The sequence below is a fragment of the Saccoglossus kowalevskii genome, chromosome 10 (genome assembly GCF_978046115.1).
Source record: "Saccoglossus kowalevskii chromosome 10, keSacKowa6.1, whole genome shotgun sequence".
Classification (NCBI taxonomy): domain Eukaryota; kingdom Metazoa; phylum Hemichordata; class Enteropneusta; family Harrimaniidae; genus Saccoglossus; species Saccoglossus kowalevskii.
Genome location: NC_140650.1, coordinates 22,038,313 through 22,065,885, shown reverse-complemented (window position 1 = coordinate 22,065,885; position 27,573 = coordinate 22,038,313). Strand labels below are relative to the sequence as shown.

At 34.9% G+C, this 27,573-nt stretch overlaps 1 protein-coding gene across 1 annotated transcript; it reads left to right on the top strand.

Annotated features, from left to right (window-relative positions):
• The first annotated feature begins 899 nt into the window (after nt 1-899).
• LOC100375131 (growth hormone secretagogue receptor type 1-like) lies at nt 900-27,573 on the top strand. Its single transcript, XM_078009953.2, has 2 exons — nt 900-1,221; nt 26,604-27,573. The coding sequence occupies exons 1-2, from the start codon at nt 900-902 to the stop codon at nt 27,506-27,508; spliced, it is 1,227 nt and encodes a 408-aa protein (XP_077866079.2). The 3' UTR covers nt 27,509-27,573.

Sequence of the window (27,573 nt, the reverse complement as noted above, 5' to 3'; positions counted from 1 at the left end):
TTATGCAAATAATGCTATTCGTGTATAAATTATATTTACTTTCTACGTCATCTGTTTTAACAATCTACATTTCTCGTGTTTTTTTTTTATTAATAAACCCGTCATTAATAAGATATAGTCTCTGGCTCTCGTATTGTGGGGGTTTACAAAATAGGGTTTCGTAAAATTTAGTGCAATAACGCCGTGTCGCTCACGGGGAAACAGCGAGGACGTGTGTTACCTTCAAAATCATTACGCAGCAATTCACGACCTACAAAATGTCCAATACCGATAAGCTCGTTATTCGGCTTGGGCTTGCGAAATGAAATAGTAAAACTAGGACTGTATATTATGGAAAAAATAAAAAAGATGCAAAACACATTTAACTATATAACCGGTCGGCATCGTGTGGTCACAATTATTCATTTATATGCCATCCTGTCAATGAAAACGATCTGTTATTACCAGTTGTACATGACAATATAAAATATGTAATTCCAAATAACATATTGGCCTTTGTATGCTGCGAAGAGTATCGTATTAACGTCAGAAGACAACGACCATTCATTCAGAGTCATAAATAAAAAAAAGTTTCGTTGTGTTTTTTGGTAAATATCTACAGCTGGCGCAATACCCCGCGCTCTTTATATATTTAATGACACGCGCATATCAAATGGTTAGCTGTGATTGCCATGGCAACGGAGATCTAAACCAATCGCCATGCATACGTTTTAAGTATATGCTGTGATGGGGGAATATACTATTGTAATCTAGTCTAAATATAAGGAGTGTGGGAAAACATAGTGTGGAAAGGGCTGCACTTAAGAGCTAACATCATTGTATTTTCAACTGAAGACGAAACTGATTTGTGGGTATATCCCTGGCAACAGAAATCCGCTGCCGGTAAGCTTGCACTCAACATGGAATGGCTTCTCAATAGTACGATTGATCGCTTAGATAATTCGTCTATGAATTTGACGTTCATACCCTACCCGGTGTACAACTTGCCGTCCGCTCTACTTATAATTGTCACGGTCGTGTATGCGGTTATCTTTGTTTTTGGCGTTTTGGGTAACATACTGGTTATATTTGTCGTATGTCGCAATCGTGACATGCGAAGCTCAACGAATTTCTTCTTGGTGAATCTGAGTGTAGCCGATCTGTTGGTTCTGGTGATTTGCATGCCAGTGGCTCTCTTAGAAACCTACATCGTCAGTCATTGGCTATTGGGCGAAGTCATGTGTAAGTATCGTTTTTTTCTCATCTTCTCCCCCCTTTTGAACTAGTACATTATAGAAAAATGTTTCAACACACAATGCGATGTCAGGTAATATATATATATATATATATATTCCGATAATCATTTCATTAGGAGGGCAAGAACATGAAATTAAAATTCATTGTGTAACCTTCTAGCTACAATCAAATGTATCAATATCCAAACCTCATTACAAGCCCGAATTCCGAATTGGCATAATAATATTGATTATCTTTGTACTGATTACGTGTGATACGCAATCCTATCAATAGCGGGCGATTCTGTTACAAATCGTGTTTTACTTATTAATATATCTATTAATTATACATATGGACTTCAACATGATTATGACAAAATAGCCTAGAGTGTTATTCATGTTGGTTAAAAAGAGGTTTCCTTGAGGCTGAGGAAACCAACTTGTCAAGAACTGACTCAAATCCGCAATACTAGTAATTGATATGCGTGTGTGTTTAAAAGATTAATTCAAGACAATATAGTGTTTTGACTATTGTGTAACTACGATGTGTATTTTATCATTACTTAGGAAGCAATGAGTGTTTACACACATTTGGATAATTTCTATCACAGTTTGGGTTTGGAATTAGTTTGTTTCTCGATATGCCCGACTGAAACTTTATGCTTTTTGCTACTGATTTTACTAAATCAGCGCCCATTTGATAATTTTAGATATGTTATAAAAAAAATGTTTGCTTTATATGTTTGTGTTGATTTTACTAAACAACTATTATCTCGCAGAAATCTTTGTTTCATTTTTTATGAAATAGCCAAGAATTTCAACTTTTCTTATAAACAGCTCATAGTATTCTAGTCTACTTTATTTATTAAACAATAATAATAGAAACATACAGTCCACACTCATTTCACGCTGGTATAAATATATTTCACATATTCTTGACAAACCAAGCCCACGTGAGAAACACATTATATTGAGTATGTGCATGCATCCATATGTTCTATTTGAAAACGCTGTAAGTATAATATTCCACGACACATGGTGAAAACCTGGGAAAATGATTATATCATACACAAACGCTAATTTTATTTTCTTGTACGGTACACGTGCGTGTATAATTACGTCCGTCGTGCATAAATGTCAGCAAACAGACTGTGATATTACTTCAGGTGATATGTCTCTTGCACAAAATCACGAGACCGTGTGCATTGGACAATAGATATCCAGTTATACGTGAGACAATTGACCTTTATATGACAATGATTACCGGGTAAGCAGATCGACCGTAGAAGAACCATTGTTTTACTGCGTATAGTTGCAACCGAGGTTAGACACGCCATACGACAAGTTTGGTTGGATAAAAGTATACTATACTCTGATTAAAAACTAATATTCTGTCCCAATCTCACATTTACTCAACCTATATATGAGTAACACAATACAAAATACGTTCTTAATTGAACAATATTAATTATTCATATAGTGCATGTAAAAAAACTCAAAAGTAGTTTTTTAACTTAATAATACAACTTGGACATACTTCTAGTTTTAAGATATTCATAATATACCAAAAACATGTAGTTGCCTGAATGTAGTGGAATACGGACTGTCCTGGGGAATGTATATAGGGTCCAATTGGCCGAATCCAAGTAAGCTTAAGCAACTTGATAATTTCCACCAATTTATCACTATAAATTAGGATATAAAGAATTGTTAGGGTTATCAAATGATGGGTAGGTAGGTCTGACAGGTCTAGTTTCTCTGCAAGAGGACCACTCAACCACTAACGCCGACTGAGTGTAGTCAGTATACATCGTTATGGAAGTTAAAAGCTAATTATCATAATTAATTATAACACAGAAGAGTTTGAAATGGATGACCTAAAACCTTAATGCCTAGCGTAATTCCCCAATGCTAGGAAGAGCTGCGAAGACAAGACCGATCTCGTCAGACTTATTATCCTTATTACTCTAGTGACTTGATTCCTTTTCTTTTATCTGGTAGAATGTCCCAATCTCACCAACCCTACTAGTATAATTCGAATTCTGATATGTTCTAGTCTTGATACAACCTGAGAAGTGCCCTGATGAAGGCACCGCTTAGTAGATAAATCGAGGATGTCAGCTACACCAATGAGACTTCCATCAAAACGAGCGAAAGTCAGTCCTTGTTAAAGTGACATTTACTGCTAGGGCCTATGCTCGATCCCAGGTGATTCGAATTTTGAACACAAGAAAACACTTGACTTGTCTTAGAGAATCAATCCCTAAAGTACATCCTTACCAACAAGTGTAAGTGATGGATATGACATATCGTATATAGAAAATATGTGCAAAACAATATCATATAAGCGTTAGATATACATATGCCTCATGGCACAGGTTGTGGTACATAATCAATTCAAATCAACTGTTTCAATCATTCTCCGAAATGGCCAATCTGGCACTTTGTCAAACCGATGGTGAAGTTGAAATTTAGTTGGTGTTCTTGGACTGGAAGTGTGATTACGATGTTGGTATCTAAGACTCAGACTGGTAATCTCGCAGTGAGTGGGAACTGGATCCTGAGAAAGAATTAGTTTTCTTTGTTGATATCCATGATTTGTTGTGTTATACACAACTTGGTGGATCAAAATCCAATCTAAATTGTCGATAAAACATGGACCAACATGCTGATATGTATGACTGGTGACATCGAATCAATCAATTTGGTTTCCCTAATTTAAAGCATAATCGGATGTGGCAAGGGATTTGGATAGTGCCTAGTTGATCGAGTGTCCTCCGACACTTGTAATTGGACAACCGACTTCTTGGTGCAACTGTAGAGGTATGTCCTGGTTGCATGACCTAAGTTGCCTTAAGTTAAGTTTCCCTATATAAGACGTGTACGGTTTACTAAACTTACAAATGCTGCACCAATATTAAATGGTTCGTCTATTTAAAGACAGTATATAGCAACTGTTAAAAGCATCCCTTCATCAGGTTGTTTTTACAACGTCAATTTCTGTTTGTATATTTCAAAATGAACAATGAATGAACGTAACAATACATGAATAATTAATTTATGCTGAGTGTTTGGTGTATCACAATGACAACCAAACATTTACAATGGGTGAGAAAATGTTCATTCAAAGTATAGTTAATACGTACAATACATATGTCTCTCATACATAAATAATGCTACGATGATGATTGGTGTCGTTATAACTGATAAGTATTCTGGCAGTTGGTGAACAAATATTTTGTGCTGTAAATTTAATAAGTCTATGCGAATTGCCTGAAAACTTATTGTGTGCATGTTTTGATATATTACGAGTACATATGGATCATATGTAGCATATGATAATAATTCAACCGCACACTGGAGCATGAAATATATATTATCATTACGATTGGACAATGTATTAGGATTAGTTCAAGATAAATTGCCTATCACAAACGATGTCAATCGCTGCTAATATAGATACGCATCATCGGCTAAATGATGTGTTTTTTACGAACAAACATACATAAATCACGTTGAAAAAATAAACACACGTCATGTTTTTTTTAAATCAATACATATGCGATGCGATAAATACACACAAAACATGTAAACTTATAATAGTGTGTAATGCTCACAAAGTGGTCAAGCGTATTGAGTGGTCAAGCCTGTCGCATCAACCATCTACCATCGAAACGCCGCTATAGAGCTCGTTCGCGGATTGCAGTTGCGCTGAAAATTATGATGATGTTCACGTACGAATCAAGGTCATTGATTGGGTAGCTGAATGCATGTGACTAATGCCTATAAACTGCTGCAACCTTTAGTTCATTTACATGTATAGCCATTCAACTTACTAGTCTTCTCTTTGAATGATTAATAAGAGACTCGCCACGTGATAAGCATGACTACATGCATACCGTCGCCATTGCAGTTGATAGAATTTCAACATAGATCTCATTAATCTTTGAGTAAATATATTAAGTGAGCAGTACGAGTGTAACTATATTAAAATCGGAAGGTGTGTACACATCCTGAAACATTATTCTTGAGGAGTATCATGTGTCGATTTGTCTTCACAACTTGTCCGTTGTGATGTATGAGTGTTCAGATTTTCTAAGCTGTGTTCACTTGCAGCTGTTTTTAACGGAAAAGCAGGCATTATAAGACCCAACAAGAAATACACTTTTTCCGGTTCGGTAAATGCTGTCAGTGGATAATGATATAAAATGTCTCGTGGATGCAATTTTTGCATTGGAAATTCGATCTTTTAGTCGCAAGTGTCGAATTAGGTTAATAGAAAGGAAGAAAGCGTAATACGAAACGCTCTGTCTAATGTACGACCTGTTACACTCCAAATCCCACAACTTAACTCTTGTTAGTGTGCGAGTATGAAGCAAGAATAGCTTTAGTTTAGGTTCATAACGTTTTCTCGTCGTAATGTTCAAGTTTATATATCTATATATTGAATTTCTGCAATTGTTCAGATTTATCTGTTTATTCAACGTGATATAATTCCAGAATTACTGGATCACGAATCTTTTTTTCAGAGTCCTGGGGTCGTCTCTCTGTCGTTTTTCACTGGCATAATTAACTTCGTTAAATATAGCCCGTGATATACGAGTTTATCAATAGCATTTTTTCTTATTGGAAAATTTAAACAAAGGTATAACAATAAATCGTTAATGCATGTTTCAACGTGGGAAGAAAAAACAATTGATTAGTGCTGTCATTTTTAGAGTCCTAATTTGGATCATAAAAAATCGCTATGCTGCGCTGGCAAATACTATTTGCTAAGAATTATTAATAATAAAAAACTAAAAATACGTTAAAATTCCAATTTATTTATTTAGTTTTGATGTATTCATGCTATATATATATTACCACACTGTTTTCCGCTTCCCGAGCATTAGAAATTGTGACGACATTTTATTCCAGAGCATCAGGGATAGTACATTACTTTTACAAACTGTGGTGTGTAATGCATCGGAAAATTGCACAAGATTATCGCTATTATGAGGTGACCTGGGTTAGAGATGAGGTAGCTTTGCCTGGTAACCGGTACTACGTGTCACTGCACACAATAGTCAGATTTCTGTTCACTGCGTGATCTCGCATTATGCGTGACCTTGAACGTGAATACAGGACAAACAAAAATAATAGCCTCTTTGTGACGTCAAAATATCGCACTGTATACGACAAAAGCGAAAGTAATTTGGAGGTGTTTCTACGCTAAATAATATGTTATACTAATTCGATGATAACCATTTAGATGAAGTAAAAGTATCTCATATCCCTCGATGAACAATCGGCATATTGACATTGAACTATAAACAAAATTAAGTTCAAAATCAAGTCATTTTATTTTTGTGGCAACGATCGGTCCGCGCCTTTCACGTATTTTCGAAATTCGCTGAGCTGCTTTCTGCAAAGGAATAATTCAAGCAACAATTTGGTGTGACATTAATCATGTATTAATTACCTTCGATAATACATCCGAAAATGAATGGCATTACAACCACTTTATTCAATACTATTGAATTAATTATGGATTGGTCAAAACAATCGGTCAATTCTACAGATAACCGAATCGGTTCGTAGAAATTTCTTGCGATACCATTTTGCTATAATCATGCTTTCACTAACCCCCCCCCCCTCTTCATCCTTCAGACACACTTGTGAACAATCGATAAACTGTTTTGCGTGAATGTATTATACGTCTCGTAAAACTAAGGCCCATGTGTATGACTGCCCATATTCGACACCACACATAAATCACTTACTAAACGTACTATATATCTCAAACGACAAACATTCTTATACAGTTTCTATTCATCTTACTGAGCTACCCCGCTGTATACGAAAGGAGGGATAACAAGCGTCAGTGAGTACACAGTAACAACTAATTGTTTGAAGAAATACGAATCTTTTTATATTATGCTATTTATGTCATAAACACCTGAGTATAAGGGCGAATCATTCCTCTTTACTGACTGAACACGTGTAATTTACTAAACAAAGTAAAATATACATTACATCGGAAATCAATTCATCTCGACTATTCAACCTGAGCAACATGAACGATTTTGTTGTGTCTGGTTATTTAGTGATACAATAATTGGAAGTAAGTCAGTATATTATTGTATTATTCTAATTGTCGTTAGACTCATCACTATAAATTTTAAACATGTAGCACCAATGTAGTAGTTTTGTTATTTATTCATTATTTATTTATTGATACCACAGAGAAAAGGAGTGGCGACAAAAAACGTATAAATGTTACAATTTTCTTTTAACCAGTGCTACGGCAGACACAATGATCACGTTGAATACTTTCACACTGATGCAAATTGAAGGAAAACTTTGTGTTGCCAGTTATATGTTCATATAACAATCATTAGATAATGGATTGTCAAACATCACTTGTCAACAACATTCACCGACTCTGTAAACTATATTCCGATTGCGAGCATTGGGCAAAAACCTAGCAGTGCTTATTTGTTTAATGTTTCAAACATCATTAAAATAGTATTATTTTATAGTATTAATACAATGAAATTCAGATTTATTTTATTTGTAATGTTAAAAAAAACATATATGAAAAATAAAATGTACATATTCTTTATACAGTACTTTATTACAAAAATATATAATATCCATTGTGTAAGATATAATTTGGCAAATTAAACTATCGATTGTGTTAAAACGTAAGCTTCGCGATGAGTTATCTGATTTAGAAATCATTCAATCAGACATCTGTATAACTAAATATTGACCTTTGATATTTTGACGGAATATTATCCAGAATTACTCAAGATGAGATACTCCTAAATAGCAGATGATGTCGAAGATTATCAATCCCAACATGCATTGGAGTCACATTACATTTCAAAATCGATAACATAGTACATAATTAATTTAATGCAAGAATTGGTATTTTTCATTTCATACACATTTAAACCAATATGTACTCCATCTCCATTGTTCATGGGCAGTTTAATGGTAAGCTGGACATTGTTGAATTTCTTACTGAAATTATACGATTGCACACTTACATATACAATATATGTTCCTTGGTCATATTCATTTAAATACATTGTATATTCTTAGATCTCGTTCATGAGTGCATTATGGGTACTTGATGAGTACTTGATAGTCAGTACAACATATCATCATCTTCCATCCCATCCCATTCTGAGATAAATATAACAACTATATTATAAAATTAAAGTATTTCATTTGTCCTTATATACGGTGAGTTTACGGGTTATGAAGCTGGATATCTACAATTGTCACAATGAATTGGATTTGAACATTTACTGATGCAAATAGATTTAGAGATGTTTAAATAGCATTGTTTTCTTTTTATGGATTATCCAGCAGAATAACAATTTTGTATGGTATACTCTCCCTTTTCTGCCTTGTTAAATGTTAACTGTTGCATGCATGCCTCCATTGCATTAGCAGATAATTTGAAATCGATACTCATTTAGATAAAATAATTGAAGCACCATTGACGTTTACCGTTTCTGGCTAAACACAAAGAAATCAATACAGTCGTTCAGATATTCACACAACGTCTTTCTAAGCATTTGCGATACTAATAAAGAGTATAATATATTACTTAGAGTCAGTTATTAATGTCATCGTGAAGTTTCTAAATTGACTTCATCCTAAATGTTAGCTTAGATTTGTGTACATTCTTACAAACCATGGATTGATTCAAACGATAAACGTACACGTAAATGTGCGGCTAAACATATTCTCAACTTGATTACCTATTTTTACGGCACAACAGAGATCAGCATCTCCTGATGAAAGCTTTCAGGATCTGAAGTACTGAGTAGCAAACTAAGCTACAGAACGATGCGACTGTACGCATTTGCAATGACACGCAATAAATATTTGTTGTCACATATTCCAGTTACTAGTAATTACGAGTAATGAGAATTGTATTCCCATTATCTTGTAATAATCTATCCTGTAGTAGTCTGAAATCGCAGACATGTTCATTGACAATCTCGTAAACCAAATGAAGTGTCGCTTTCAATTGCATGGGTGATTGGTTATGTCGTGATACGGGGCATCGTGCATATAAGTGTAATTGGTATATTAATTCTTGTTGCGCTGCCACGATGTCAGTGAAATGCATAAGTGCAATAGAATACTATATTTCTTTCATGTTTCAGACTGTCAGTCACACAGTTCCCATCTGGTTAGTTCTCGATGTAATGAAATTATGCAAATACTGATCGAATAATGCGAATACTTAAATAGTCTATATTTGTATTCACTACATTTTTAAGTCTGGAAGCAAAATTAATCCTAAACAATATTCCATTAATATACATGTTTGGTGCAGCAGATGCCTTAATATTTAATATATGTTATAGGTTTTGGTCAATCTTTCGGGTTACATTACATGCATACAACTGAATCGGATTATGATAAAATCCTTCTATAGTAATAGTTTACATCAATTCCTGCGTGGGCGAACCTAAGCATCGATTACATTGCCCTGTATAATTGAATGTAGATACAATGATGGCTATTCGTTATCTACAAAACCTTTGGTTTAATAGTTTGGACCAAAGAAGGCAAGGTCTTTTCTAAAAAATGTTAGTGTACGTACTACAACTCCGGCACAGCATGTGGGAATTGTATACCCCAATAGGAAAGAGTGGAGAAATGGGTTGAAAATTTGGTGATGATAAAATGAGAATCATGTCTTTTATCATATAGTCAGATAAAAAGCTTGCTCTTCGAGTCAAAGTCAAGGTATATAATCTACAGCAATTACCTATCTAATAATGATACAAGATACTTACTTGAAAATTATTGGTCTAGAACAATTTCTTTGTAAATATACTTTGTACTTTTCATACAATAACAAAACCAGAAACACGATATATAAAATGTGATTTTTAGAGTATTATGTGAATTAATGTGGACAATCTGTTTACTTTCACAGTGATGGATTGTGATATTTTTCATCTCTGTCACTGGCGTTATCGATATTACTGTCGCTGATGCGGATGCCTTTATAACACTAAATAATGAACTGGATTTTCAACTGATTCACGAGGTTTCTTCGGGGTATATACATAGATTTACATGTGAATTTGGTAAACCAATTTGGTATCATTACTTACTTAGCATATTGTATATAGCTCAATTAGTTTTAATATCACTTTGGTATGTACGTATGCCATCCATGTAATATAAGTTGAGGATTGTTTCTAATACATCCTTGTGGTCACATCCTTTGATGTATGTAATCCTGACGTCAGAGTGCGATAATCGCGTGGGATTATTCAGTAGTGAAATAAAAACTGTATTGTATCATATATCCAACCACGTAAAGCAGTATAAATGATATATGATGTAGTTTATGTCGTCACTCCGATTAGTAACACTATTGTTTAGGTTGGATATTTCTCTGAAATCGTTCTTGAATCATCCTGATGATTTGGTATGACCAATACTCAAGTATCTACATTACACTTTGGGCTCGATTGAAGTTCCTCACTTCCACAGTGTCATGTAGCCCATTGACCATTTAATAGTTAGCAGGTTTCTATTATCAGCATCTGAAGCAATCCGCATCTTATTGCTAGGTTTTCTTCATAATTTTCTCATAACTTGTTTTGTAGGATGCTGCTGTATGTTGAAAAAAAGTGTCAGTCTTTAATGATTAGACGTTCCACTTCCGGGTGACCTGTGTAACCAAGAGGTAGTTGTCCATTCTGGCAGGTTTTGTTGAAAGATTTTATGGTTGATTTGTCTTGTAACATTGCCCTTTGGCTGCGTTTTCTCGTTACTGCTGAATGTAATGTGTAATGCTTGTGTGTTTTGTCAAGCCTTGTATCTTCTGCTCTATAAGAAGTGTCATCAGGTGCTGTGAATCAATTACACCATACCTAGTAGGTTTGAGGAAAGTCTAGTGGTAATTTTCATTTTTAGTGTTATCTGGTCTACTCAATTTTCGCTGTGTTTATTTTAGCAGTGATCCTCTATTCTGTGTTTTGCTTGTATTATCATGTTGTATATACAAATAACCCACTGCTATTCAATATCCGGGCTGGTGTTTTAACTAGGTTAGTCACTCGTGTAAGCAATTTCATATGAGAGGGGAGAAATTTTGTTTAGGCGTTATATCAAACACGTTGTTGTTGGGTCGTGTGGTCAACGTGGACAGAACTCTGTGATGTGTACCCGTGGATGTAAATAGAAATGACAACATTGGCCAGATGCTGCGACAGAATTAAGGAGGTGGTAGACCTCATATGATTTCAGCCAATGTCCACACTTTGAAAAATTGAGAGTGGTTAAGGTGATGAAATATGTTGAATGTTGCGACACTGATCAATACGGCTGCTGGACATACGACCAGACCCCCACAGAACACCTACTAGTCGATGGCACAAGCTTGGTGGGCCATCCCCGATCACTTGTTCGTTGAAGTGTCTTATACCACACTTACCGATGGCATCCGAGTGATGAATGCTTCATGAGTAGGCTGAGGTGAACACATGCTGAGTCAATGCAAAACAACTCACATGATGATGTACTCTAACTTATATATTGGTTTTGGCTCAATTAACTACACCTAATGGAATTCCAGACTCGGGTTTTCTGGAACACTGCACGGAAGTCCTCCAGACACATCAACTAGAGGGAACTTGAGGCAGTTCAGCTACACTCTGGAAGCTTTTCCTGTCAAACAACACACATGGCATTGATAGTGTTCTTCTGACAGAGCCGGGTCTACTATCAGTTCCCTACTCAAACGTGCATATGGTGCTTAAGCTGTTCCTCATACACGCTTACTTGCTGACTCAGATCAGCACAAGGAAAAAGGAACAAGCTAGCATAATTACAATAACAATCGTCAGCGTCATCCATGAGTGATTTAGTTAATTACGTAAACAATCGTAACTAAATACCTACTTTGTAATGTCCGAGATTCGACTTGTGCAATACCATATAGTCGCTGTGGAACGGTATTAACTATACATAATTTCCATCTGCGTGTTTTTTTGGCGCAGGGAGTGCGGAATGGGAGATAGCGCATCTGCCTATCCTCGGGGAGGATATCCAAGCATTTTCACCGCCTGGAAACCATCGCGGTGAAGACAAAGGCCAACAACTCGAAGAAAACGGTACTTTGGGATGGTTATTAAGACTCCTCTGAACAGTGTAACAAGATTAGCCATGCGTGTGTTGTTCAGGATTACTTAAAAATTGGGTTTGTGTTGTTTTCTCGAATTTTAACCGGCTCGATCGGCGTTCCACAGCAGCGCGCACAAAGCCCATATAAATGCATTGTACAGTAGTGCGCGTCTTAACAACGTGGAACGTCTTGTGACGTAGCTCCGCCCCCGAGGATAGTGGTGAGTCTATTGTCGTGATCGTGAAATCCTCCATTTCATATTGTTATATGTGTCTGTTTATTCGCAATTTACAATGTATTACTATTCAGTTTTGTTATTTGATTTGAAATTGTCTTTTCAATTCTTTTCAATTTGGCCTGACCTCCTTCAATTAAGCGATATTATTGATTTACAAGTTAAGACAAACATATTTTCTTTTACGAGACACATAGCTGTCAACGCTCAGCATTTTACCATATACATCACAGGTCTATTAAAAGTACGGCGAGACTATTAACAGTTAGCCTGTATCTATTTCCATCCAGTGAAAGCAGATGTGAACAGGGTGACTTGATTAAGATATGAGGGAAGAAGACGGTTCCACCCTAGGGTATTTCTGAGTTTCAATTCATTCTTAAAAAAACAAGTGTATAATGTTACGGGATTTCTACTTCCCCGACATTTAATGCAGTCATGAACAGGATCGCAATCAGTATTTAGTTGTTTCCACGTATATCCTGTGAATCACAAATTTCCGTGCGAGGAGGGGAGGGGTATAACATATAACAAGTAGAAATCGTAAAATGTAGAAATAATGTCCCAGATTATTATTATATTCTGAAATTATTTCGTCACGATGTTATTATACCGTACCGTTGGTGTTGGTTTCACATAGCAATAACGATTTCGGTGTCAGGTTTCGTCCTTATAAATCCTGTACTTCTCTTTAGATAGATTGTACACGCTAGGAGTCAAGTGATTTAAACAAAACACAAATTTGAGTATATGACGCGAGTAAGCTAATTTATCCAATTATATTTCCAGGGGGTGTGTTGCAATCAGTCCAATTTAGTATTGTTCCATGTTTAATGTCCACAGTAGATGGGTTTAAATATTTGTCTCACGTTTTCAAAATATGAGTATTTATAATTCGTATATGAATCGTTTCTCAGTACTTACACGATGTCAACGCATATTTAAATTCATTTAGTGTAAGAAACGTCACAACATACGCTGAAATACTAACCATTATAATACCAATACTGAAATACTAACCATTATAATACACAATGCTGAAATACTAACCATTATAAAACACAATGCTGAAACACTAACCATTATAATACACAATGCTGACACACTAACCATTATAATACACAATGTTAAAACACTACCCATTATAATACACAATGTTAAAATACTAATCATTATAATACACAATGCTGACACACTACCCATTATAATGCACAATGCTAAAATACTAATCATTATAATACACAATGCTAAAATACTAACCATTATAATACACAATGCTAAAATACTAACCATTATAATACACAATGCTGAAACACAACCGACTATAATACACAATACTGAAACACTAACCATTATAATTCACAATGCTAAAATACTAACCATTATAATACACAATGCTGACACACAACCGACTATAATACACAATACTGAAACACTAACCATTATAATTCACAATGCTAAAATACTAACCATTATAATACACAATACTGAAATACTAACCATTATAATACACAATGCTGAAACACAAACCATTATAATACACAATGCTGAAACACAAACCATTATAATACACAATGCTGAAGTAGTAAACATTATACTACACAATGCTAAAACACAACCGATTATAATACACAATACTGAAACACTAACCATTATAATATACAATGCTGAAATATTAACGATTGTAATACACATCGCTGAAATACTAACCATTATAATAAACAATACTAAAATACTAACCATTATAAAACATAATGCTGAAATACTAACCATTATAATAAACAATACTAAAATACTAACCATTATAAAACATAATGCTGAAACACTAACCCTGATAATACACAATACTGAAACACTACCCATTATAATACACAATGGTGAAACACTAACCATTATAATACACAATACTGAAACACTACCCATTATAATACACAATACTGAAACACTACCCATTATAATACACAATACTGAAACACTACCCATTATAATACACAATACTGAAATACTAACCATTATTACATATGTACTGCAGTTTATTTTGATTCGTCCATGAAATCAAAATCGGTATTTCCACAACCCATATGCAAATGAGGTCTGAGAGCAAACAAAGTAGTCCCTTCAGGAGTACAGTTTTTCGAAATAAACAATATTTAGAAGTATGATATTTTCCCCTTGGGGTACATGAATATACTTGCCGAGTGAAATGAAATTTGAACAACAATAATGATACTTTTAGGCAGTCACTTATTTTGGCCCAAACTAATTTGCATATCACCCATGCAATAATGTTTTCGGTATTTTCACGGTCGATATGCAAATGAACATGGTATTTTCATTGGCTACCGAACTATTTTTATTTTGTAAACACATTTTCGTCTGCTATTTTTATCCAGTTCAAATCGTTCAACAGCATTTTTGGCATGTCAGGTGTACATCACATGGAATACTACGATTGGGAGAACTTAATGTATATTGATCACCTGGAAACTGAGTTTTATAAACCTTGAAGGGCTCTCAGAAGATCCACCCGCAGTAAAATCAGCGATTACTATGCAGCCGCAACCATCAGCATCGAGATACCAGGTTTCTGCTGGCGACGTTGCGGCGTTACTCAGTTCCAAATAAAAATTACCAACGCCAAAAGAGCAACATTTTAACCGGTAATCAAGACTCAGTCAATCCACGACCAGCAAGCAACATCACACACGAAGTTGTAGCGTGCAGCTCAGCGACAACCGCTGTCGACGAAAGTCATCCCGTCAGTGGAGTACCGCAGTTGCACGGCATGTTTGCGGAACTTTTAACTTCAACATAAACTGTGTATCATAGTGGTCCAGTTCAAGTTCTGGTTCTGTCGTGTTCCCAACTAAACGTCAACGAGTTATTTATTCGGACAGTGACTCAGATTAGACGTCTGATTATTTTAATTTCATACAAACAGTGACACGCGTTCTCCGGGCGCGTTCTACACTGACAGGCGCTGCTAGGGCGTAACACTTATATTGGAACATATTAATGGGCAATGGGGTTCCCCGACCTAAATTCCATCCTGATTTGCACGTTCTTTCTTTAATACGAAATAATCAAGTATGGAACATATGTAATAATAACAGAACCCCACACCCTCCCCGTGGCTTTCGTTGCGTATGAAAGTTATTTTCACTCGAGATGCGGTGTATTCTGCTGTACTTTCACTCGCTTCGCTCGTGAAAGTACGGCCGCAGGATACACCGCATCACTCGTGAAAATAACTTCCATACGCAACGAAAGCCACGGGGAGGGTGTGGGGTTCTGTCATATTATAATACACAATGCTGATACACTGTCAATGTCAATCTGTATTTGTATTCAAATTAAGTGGATTCTTTAACGCGATAAATACAGAGATCATGGAATAAATTGAGTTCCAGTATGGTTTGATTATGGCGCGGGCGTATAATATAACCGATCACTCTGATATTAGATACAGATATTAGAAACAGATTTCTGTGCCTGTAATGAAATCTGAAACTCGTAGAAAAAGAAACGTGCCTGAAAAAAACTGTTCAAATTGTACGTCATTTGATAGCGAATTCAGCATCGGGACCATTGAGAGATAAGATTACCCATCATTGGGGGGAAAGCCAACCAACACATAATTGCAAACGCTCCAGGTCTATTAGCGTGCGTATTGTTCTGGGAAATACTGGGTAAAAGCATCTTTACAATTGATCTTATATCAGTATATCTTATATTGATTTATATTACTTAATGCTTAATACATAAATGTGTAAAATATGTCAGATACAAATATACGAGTGTGAATAAAGTGGATTAGACCTGTGTATTTTATTAATAGTTATATAGCCCCTTGGGTATTCGTCTTTCACGATCACACAATTTCTATGTATGCGATGACTGGTGGATAGCTGTATTAGTTCATGATAGAGATAGATTAGTTGATAGAAGGACGGTGTTTTAATTCATCGAATCATCTCAACGGGGAAAAGATGTTGTGAGGAATAAGTATGGTCGCCAATTTTGATAATTCCCTTTTCAGTAAGATGGTTTGATTAGATTTTTTAGTAATAAATAAATTATGAATTATTGGATGAGTTTCAGGATAAAATATGCTCTTCCAAGCAACATGTATTACCATGGAAATTTTTTAAAACACTACGAAAATTACATTTCTCTGTCAAACGCAGTCCAGATCAAGTCCAACTGCTCACAAAAACATATGTCTGTGTGTATTCAGTGGCACTTAAATCACATTCTAGCTACAAACTGGAACCAAGTTGCACACCGCTCGCAGTTAAAGAACCAACTCACAACTGAACTATTCAATCTTTGAATCCACGTGTTTGATTAAAATGATAAAACCATTATTCCACGTCACTGTTCTAGACACTCCAATAAGCATTAGTTGTAAATAAATCTGATTCTTGTCGGGATATTGATTACACAAGTCTCTCTCTTTATATGGTCTAATTGGGGTGTTAACTAAAACAAGATAAAAAATGCGTCATATTGGTAGACTTCCTGAACTTGTAACTTCGTCTTTCTTCTTTATCGTCAATTGTAGATAATTAAAACAGTCTACCTGCTCAGTTTTCTGTACTCTGGACAGGCTAGCGTTAGTGTGCCCAACACATACATACCACTTCGTAGTTTTCTGATTAGATAGAAACCTCATTAAGCTAATTAGTCATCTATCTATTAATTAAGTCACCTAGCAACACTGTAAAAATTATAAACCGCGCAATAACAGTGATATTAACTGGAAATATATCTTACTTAATATGCTAATTACCATCTTTTTTATGCTTAAAAGGTGCATTTTTGTAACGTCATCCTTGCATTAATGTTCTCTCATTTGTCACTACAACAAACACAGCCAAACTGTTATTGAGGCTAGGCTGGCTGTGATGGAAACCACACGGTCTCTGTTTGCACTGACTTGTGTTTAAATTCCGTCTATCTCGGGTAAAGAAAGTAGTTTAGTTTATCACGCCGAACATTTTGGATCAATGATAAATTAATACATAAAAGCAAAATAGAAGGAAATATCTGTCGCTAGTGGATGTTGCTCGACACGTGCAACATATCTCACTGTATCCATAGCAATAGCTGTGATTAGAAGGTTCAGGAAAACAAAATCCAAAAATGCGTGATTCTGATGAATATGATTAATAATGTTTTTTTTTGAATATGACAGTTGTTGGTAAGTGAAATGTACACATTGGTGATTGCATTTCATTCCAACAAGTATATGCTATATACAAACGCAATATACTCGATGTTAAACACGTATAATATGCAAGTGTTCTAACAGGCCATGTTTTAATTTTTGAATGATAATGCAGTTTATGTTGAAATTAAGCATTTACTCAATAGAAAATAAGCAGTGAGGTTGTCACCGGCTAGTTGTATCCGTTCATTTTTTGCTGTGGCCTACTGAGTTGTGCCTCTACTTACAGCGGCAAGTCGCTTTGCCGTGGTCATGAGTTCGAATCTCGTGGGCACGTGTCTATAATATCGTAATCTGTCTTCACTTATTTTAATTATTTAACATTTGTTTGAAGCGATACATGTCACAACCAAGTTGTTTGAGGGGTTCCTAGAGAATTAGATCCAAAATAGACTTACATTACTAGCTTTGAATATATATGAAGGATTTCGAAAAGTACAATTTACTACAAGATCCCATAAAAGCATTGTAATCGCGTTCTGACAATAACAGATGCTGTGCACAGACGTTTATTTATTATCAATCCGTAAGCTTAATGCACAATACAACAAATGCAAATATACGAAGTAAGTCAATAAAATGTAGACCTGTTACTCGTTATATACTAATTATATATAAACGTACGTTATTATTTGCATAAATTTTACGTATATTTAACTACGGGTTCTGTAAATAATAATCTTAATAAAAATGACATAATGAGAAAACGAGTAATTCGGTATTCTTTGCGATGTGGGTTGACTATCTTCGTGACAGAGTTCACCCGGCACGTTTTGTGCTTACCTATGTGCGGGAGGCGAACATTCATTTTAGAATATGGCGCCGTTGAATTATCAGCGGCACCAGACTGTATGACTATTATCGTTACATTTAATATACATTTATCATTTTACAAGTTTGCTGGATTTCGTTGTCACATGCTGGTGACACGATAACTCAATGGATTAAAATTATCTACCATAGAAAGGGTAATATATTCTTAAAAAATATGATATTAATTAAGTCTCTGTCAGTAACTACGATAAAATTGATCTGACATGAAATGGGAATTTCGTCAACGTTGGTATAAATGTACATAATCATTTGGCTTACCATCCATTTTAACAATGTTGAACATTTTACTTGATTTGTCTTTATTTTGTGTTCCGTTTCTCAGATATATGTTGCTTTTGTTCAATTCAAATTGATACGTGAAACAATGTTTACACATACAGGGCAATGTTTTTTCTTTATTTGCCCGATTTGCCCCCATCATGTGCCATATAGCGTATGCGTAAACAAAGCAGTAATACAAAATAATTCAGACAATTTTGCAAAAACAAGTTGCGTACAAATAGTGTGATCATATCGTTTGGGGGTGTAAATTAACATGATTCTTTGAAGACTGTGGTTTCAAACATTACATTCTTGTCATGACGATGATGATGATGATGAAGTCATTCGAACCCACATTATATTAAGGCTATGTATCATTTCGCCTTTCTTCAACACTAGGGTTAGATTTGTATACACTAACAAGTTAAACGAGTTTGCGATACATGTTTTGGACGCTTTGGTCGAACTACCCTGATGAATTGTGTCAAGTACTTTAATATGCACCACTATGTATCTGGTTTCAATCGATGCATATATCATGTGATACGGATTATACTGTCTGTTCAGTCGTGCAAATGTAAAACAGATTGCCACTCTGTAAAATTGAAATCAATAAACGGGGTTATAGCTTATAAAAGATTATCGAACGCACAAAGAATCCGTTTAACTGGTCGTGTATTAAAGCAGCTGCTTACACTGTTAAGTTGCTTACCCCTGGAATTGTGGAAAGTATTTTTTTGTTATTACTAGATTATAAAACGCACTAATAATCCATTTAACTGATCATGTAATATAGTGGTTGATTGCAAAGTTAAATTGCTTACAATTTATATCGTGGTGCTAGAATTTATATTATAATACCACATTTTACAGAGAACATGGCGGTCAGACGGCCATCAATGATAGCATTGTGTTTGTACCTGGCTGAGTTGAGTAACGCTGCTGTATGCACGTGCGTTCTTGCCTAAATTAATAAAGTACATCGTGAAATGATCACGGTTTATTATGATCTATGTTTACTAATATTACAATTCGATCTAATTAAAGGGTTACATTCAGTAAATTTAATTCTATTTTTTTCAAATTTTTAATTTCGTTTTGAACGTAAACTATTTTTCATCTTTTTAAAACTTCCTATATTAGTTTTTTAAAAGAAACACACATATTAGCAGACGATGGTGATTTAGGTAGCGATTATACGTGGGTGGGTAAACGTCACGACATTCACTGCAAAATATTTTACTGGGACTGGACCATGCGCGTTTTTCTGATAACTGATAGGCCAGGTGCATGTACCCAAGTCTCTATCAATCATCCCCATGGGGTTGTGTAATAGTTTTATTTCACGGACGACAACATTGTTCCCGCCATGTTTTTTATAGAATTGAAGATCAGCGATGAATATAAACTATATAACTGGTTTATATGTACGCTGCGATTCTGGGGAGGTGCGTGATACAAAAGTTATATTGCATATCCGCGGCAATGTTTTTAATATCACGCTTCGTAACAATCACTGTGCAATGCATCAACCACAGTGACGCGGATACAAGAAATAATGAAGCATATTTGGCACGCGTGAACGACAAGAATTCGAACTATCACCACCTATCGGCACCATGAATTTACACGGAGGACCCTAGGGCGCGCTTATTACAAGCGATCCAACAGTCACGTGCATAAACCAGTCTCGATATTCGACCGTGCATTGTAGATGTTTCAGACGATTATTTCAATATGAAAGGTGCAGAGTTTCTATGACGCTTACCGATATGTCAACTGCAGGCATCGTATATTATGTTATTTGTAAAATAGGTCAGACATAAATAGATAAGTAGATCGGGGGAATGGAATGGCAAAATGTATTTTAATAATTAAAAGTTTGTTATCAATTCATTTTATTACGTTGGCATTTTCATCTACTTGCGCGGTTGAACCAAATTTGAATTTCATGGATGCACATATAAACTCGTATACAGTCCATGTAACACAGGTGTGTTGATGTGCTCCATTAATCGAATGTAATTACAAATTGATAGATTCCGCATCGCAATCTACTGGAAGGTGTTTTTGTTTTTTCTCTGTTAAAATGCTTTCCCTAATCTTAATGAGAAAGAAATGGTGATGCATTCGAGATATTTGCACATGTTGAACCCGGGGAATCACTGAGTGGATCATAGTGATTGATTGCTACCTCGCCCGTTTATTTTTAATCAATTGTATCTTCGACCTGTTCGTATTTTGTCTAATAAGACATTCTAATCAACTCTTAAGGTTCTTTTTTTTTATCTAACAACAATTCTGGTTAATTTTAAGATTTCACACACGTTTACTAACAAGGACAAACTCACAATGACTGAAATTGTCTTTATTAACTCTACATACCCTTAGCGCTGTTATCGAATCCCGCTGTCCATAATCGGAAAACAAGCTGACTTCTTGACTTACCCCTGTCAATGTGTGATTTCCAGACGGAATTGTTCATTTGCTATCAATGGACTTTTACTTAACCACAATACATTACCCAGTGAGATAATTGTCCTAATAACGCCATGGACGTCAATTAAGGATAAGTTTGTATTGATGAAAGTGCCATCTCTGCAAGTAATGGTGCAACTGGAAAGGTTAATTGCCCCCCGGAGTGAAGAAATCACATGTGATCAGTTATCTGTAGCAATTATCTCAAGCCAGAGTTTGCCCATAGAATTACTACAGGCAAACGTGAGTAGCTAGTTTATGAGCATGTCAGTAGAACACATAACTTGTGAAAATATTAACTTTGTACTTGAACCTAAACCAGTATCGTATTACATCGTAATGAAAATATTAACTTTGTACTTGAACCAAAACCAATATCGTATTACATCGTAATGAAAATATTAACTTTGTACTTGAACCTAAACCAATATCGTATTACATCGTAATGAAAATATTAACTTTGTACTTGAACCTAAACCAATATCCCATTACATCGTAATGATAATATTAACTTTGTACTTGAACCTAAACCAGTATCGTATTACATCGTAATGAAAATATTAACTTTGTACTTGAACCAAAACCAATATCGTATTACATCGTAATGGAAATATTAACTTTGTACTTGAACCTAAACCAGTATCGTATTACATCGTAATGGAAATATTAACTTTGTACTTGAACTTAAACCAGTATCTATTACATCGTAATGAAAATATTAACTTTGTACTTGAACCTAAACCATTGTCGTATTACATCGTAATGGAAATATTAACTTTGTCCTTGAACTTAAACCAGTATCGTATTACATCGTAATGAAAATATTAACTTTGTACTTGAACTTAAACCAGTATCGTATTACATCGTAATGGAAATATTAACTTTGTACTTGAACTTAAACCAGTATCGTATTACATCGTAATGAAAATATTAACTTTGTACTTGAACTTAAACCAATATCGTATTACATCGTAATGAAAATATTAACTTTGTACTTGAACTTAAACCAGTATCGTATTACATCGTAATGAAAATATTAACTTTGTACTTGAACTTAAAACAGTATCGTATTACATCGTAATGAAAATATTTACTTTTTACTTGAACTTAAACCAGTATCGTATTACATCGTGATGAAAATATTAACTTTGTACTTGAACTTAAACCAGTATCGTATTACATCGTAATGAAAATATTAACTTTGTACTTGAACTTAAACCAGTATCGTATTACATCGTAATGAAAATATCAACTTTGTACTTGAACTTAAACCAGTATCGTATTACATCGTAATGAAAATATTAACTTTGTACTTGAACCTAAACCAATATTCTATTACATCGTAATGGAAATATTAACTTTGTACTTGAACTTAAACCAATATCGTATTACATCGTAATGAAAATATTAACTTTGTACTTGAACCAAAACCAATATCGTATTACATCGTAATGAAAATATTAACTTTGTACTTGAACCTAAACCAATATCGTATTACATCGTAATGAAAATATTAACTTTGTACTTGAACCTAAACCAATATCCCATTACATCGTAATGATAATATTAACTTTGTACTTGAACCTAAACCAGTATCGTATTACATCGTAATGAAAATATTAACTTTGTACTTGAACCAAAACCAATATCGTATTACATCGTAATGGAAATATTAACTTTGTACTTGAACCTAAACCAGTATCGTATTACATCGTAATGGAAATATTAACTTTGTACTTGAACTTAAACCAGTATCTATTACATCGTAATGAAAATATTAACTTTGTACTTGAACCTAAACCATTGTCGTATTACATCGTAATGGAAATATTAACTTTGTCCTTGAACTTAAACCAGTATCGTATTACATCGTAATGAAAATATTAACTTTGTACTTGAACTTAAACCAGTATCGTATTACATCGTAATGGAAATATTAACTTTGTACTTGAACTTAAACCAGTATCGTATTACATCGTAATGAAAATATTAACTTTGTACTTGAACTTAAACCAATATCGTATTACATCGTAATGAAAATATTAACTTTGTACTTGAACTTAAACCAGTATCGTATTACATCGTAATGAAAATATTAACTTTGTACTTGAACTTAAAACAGTATCGTATTACATCGTAATGAAAATATTTACTTTGTACTTGAACTTAAACCAGTATCGTATTACATCGTGATGAAAATATTAACTTTGTACTTGAACTTAAACCAGTATCGTATTACATCGTAATGAAAATATTAACTTTGTACTTGAACTTAAACCAGTATCGTATTACATCGTAATGAAAATATCAACTTTGTACTTGAACTTAAACCAGTATCGTATTACATCGTAATGAAAATATTAACTTTGTACTTGAACCTAAACCAATATTCTATTACATCGTAATGGAAATATTAACTTTGTACTTGAACTTAAACCAATATCGTATTACATCGTAATGAAAATATTAACTTTGTACTTGAACTTAAACCAGTATCGTATTACATCGTAATGAAAATATTAAGTTTGTACTTGAACTTAAACCAATATCGTATTACATCGTAATGAAAATATTAACTTTATACTTGAACTTAAACCAATATCGTATTACAACGCAATGAAAATATTAACTTTATACTTGAACTTAAACCAATATCGTATTGCAACATAATTTCATCCATAATGTCTATCCCCATATTACCAATATATGTTATTTTCTATTTACCTGCTTACCGTTAATCGAGAACAACTATGACCAGAAAGTATGGATCACAATATAAACCACAGTGGTTAGCCACACACATCACAAGACTCACAGCTATATTATAATGTATTATATTTTAGTACACGAATTCAATGTATATTACAATCATATTAGTCTAGTTTATGACTTAGACCGTTTGAATAAAAGCAAATTGCGACGACTTGTCGTGATACAAGCAACATGAAAACGACAGCGTATATTTGAATTGCGTGGAGACATTCTGGCAATTGTTTATTTCATAATACGTAAAACAGACGAACACGTGTTCGACTCACGCTGTGTAAACGTAGACATTGGTATATAGTTGCCGCTGCTTTGTACTCAGAGTCATTTGTGTCGGCGTATTTCTAGTAGCATCGTATATTTCAATTATATCCACAAATTGTGGAAATCTTTTTTTTAATAATACTAAAAATAAACATGTACTAACATGCACTACTACTCACGCTGCGTGAAATGATAAACTTGGCGTGAACTTTGTGTATTAGCTTTATTCCTAACTAGTTTGAAACCAAATACTTCAAATGTATCTATATAGTAGTATTTTCATCATCTAAGTGGGCTTATATTACGTCTTTAGTGTTGTGATATAGAGAAACAAATCGTAGAAAATTTACATAATATAGCCTAAGTACAGCATGTACAGATTAAATGTGTGCCGTGCGTGTAGCACGCAGCATTGAGCATTATGACCACTTTGTGATTATATTTGTTTTTCTTTTCATGGGAGATTGATTGCCATTACAGTTTCAGTCAACGTCTATCTCAATTGTTAAGTTACAATTGTTTAGTTAGTTTTTGCGTACATTATGGTGCTTACTTCAATGTTTTGGTGTAATTATTAAAAAATATTTGTTATAGATAATGCATATTTAGCCCGCAATAATGTAATAATGATAATAATATTATAATATACATTTCTTTCTCATACATTGAGTAGATGTTGAGTTTGATTGTGTCAGCTACTGAATTGTTCATTATTCGTGAAAAGTAGAGACATAATTTACATATATAAACGGTGAAACGACAAATTATATATCTTTTCATAAATAAAAAGTGACACAAACATATCATGTGTAAACTTAAACATTTGCTCACTAGAAACACTGTTACGTTCTCTCTGCCATTCCTAAAGCTACCACTATAATCGTTCCTCGCATCTTCTCGAATGGTATCCTTAGGGAAGATACAGTTATATTATAGCTAAGTGGCCTTTAAACAAACACGTACTACACGGTCATGTGTGGCCATCCCGGAAACGACGTAATGCATGCCAAGCCGTTCAAAGTATGGTGTATCGATTAGCAGCACAGATATCGGAAAGACCTTCCTCGAGGCGTTCATACAGCATTACCTAGACAGTATTGTACGTATCCATCGTGTAAGAGCCTTTATAAATAACGAACCAATTGATAACTGAAGCTAATTATGTACTCTCTGTAGTTTTCTGGGTCACATATCCCTTTCGCGATGTCGCCTTGGATACAAGGGAGCTTATTATTTTTTCCATTGTAATCGCTACCTTGGTTTTGCAACTTGCAAATATATATATATTTTTAAATCGACAGTCTAGGATTGACAAAGCATATGCAATGCAAATAAAATGGAAATAAACACTCGTGGTCCTACGAAAGTTCGTTTAATTTTTAAAAACAGGCAAATAAACACTGAATTCTGTTTTAGTCATAGCTAGAAATCCGCACTTGTAATCAAATTAGATTGCTCAGAACTTCACAATGTACATATTTGTCATCTATACAATATTTATTCTGTTGTCAACATGTTTGTATTTCTGTTGTTGAATCAACCCGAAACAATGACACACTGCTCCAGCACTGCATAAGTATTGCATTTACGTAAATACTTACGTTGTAAGTGTTAATTTTAATTTGATTTTGATTTTTCTCGAAGGCGAACAAATGCTAACACTCAAAAATCACTTTCCATATTTATTATAAATATGTTGGTAATCTTAGTAATATTTAAGAGAATGTATCATAAACAAAATATTATAAATGTGCTTATACGGCGAAATCCAGAAAAGTAAAACTGTCCTAAACATCATTAACTGGTTACCATGCCAATGAATCCAGTACTATAGAGCGCGAATGAAACAACATACAAATGAAGGAACTATACTCAGGCACCTTCTGGCACGTTATATTACTCCTGAGGGCGCTTCCCGGGGACGCTCGTATGCATCACATCAACGACTGTTAAATGCATCATTAGAAGTGACATCACTACATATTTCACAGGTTCGACCTTCTCAGGTCACGACGTACAAAGCGGCGCCAGAAAATTAACAGAGGTTATTTACTTCCTGTGGCGTTCTGTTTCGTCAAAAACTAAGTTACCCCGTCCTGTCGCCTGGGTGATACTCCCGGGTTATACTGGGTTATTTTTTTCTAACTGAACTTTCGTTTAATATTTCAGGTAAATTGGTTCCATTCCTCGAGCACACCACTTCCCACGCTTCTGTCTTGACGTTGGTAGCTATCGCAGTAGAGCGTTACGTGGCGTTCTGTCACCCACTTAAAGCCCAATACATATGCACAACAAGCAGAACAATCAAAATATGTGTATTTATCTGGATCGTGGCGGGCGCTTCATGCATTCCGTACACTCTATTCGCGAAACATGAACCGGATTTAACACCAGAGGGCGATCGAGTATACAGATGCGGCACGTACATCGATACGCGAGAAGCCAGGGCTTTCATCGTCGTATTAACGGTGCTTTTTTTCGCTGTACCATTCTTCTTGCTAGGAGGTCTTTACACTGCTATCGCCAACGCCCTGCGAATAAGCACACAGGCGCACTCCACCAAGGGCGCTCATTACCCAAGACAAGCGTGTAACAGCGACAGGAATCAATACGAGCTTGCTAACATTAGAAAGGACGATAAGAAGAAGAATAAAGACGGCACAAAGAATTCCTTACCACAAGGCCCGCTGCGAGCTCGGCGCCGAGCCGTCGTCATGTTGTTCGCTGTTGTCGTTATGTTTTTTATTTGTTTACTCCCGCAGAGAGCGGTAACTCTAATTTTTATCTTCGACAGGGACTTCTCCATGAAGCACACACCATACACAATTCTTAGCCTCGCCACGTTTTGTCGAATTATGCTGTACATGAACTCCTCAATCAACCCACTCTTATACAGCATACTCTCGTCTAAGTTCAGAACCGCGTTCATGAGGGCGCTGGGAATCAGACGAAGACGAAAGTGCGTCCGCAGTAACACAGGTATGACTTCTTTACAGACAGGATCGGGATCGCCGTCCAGAAAGATGACGCCATCACCAGGTCCAAAACGGCCAATATACGTACAGCGAAATTGATAACTGTATTTCAAATGATTTTATCTGAGACATTCGATTTGTTATTTTGTTTTTGTTTTGTAACA

Coding starts and splice junctions, on each gene's coding strand:
- LOC100375131 (XM_078009953.2), top strand. CDS start 900: ATGGAATGGCTTCTCAATAGTACGATTGATCGCTTAGATAATTCGTCT. Junction 1,222..26,603: donor GCTATTGGGCGAAGTCATGT/GTAAGTATCGTT, acceptor TTAATATTTCAG/GTAAATTGGTTCCATTCCTC.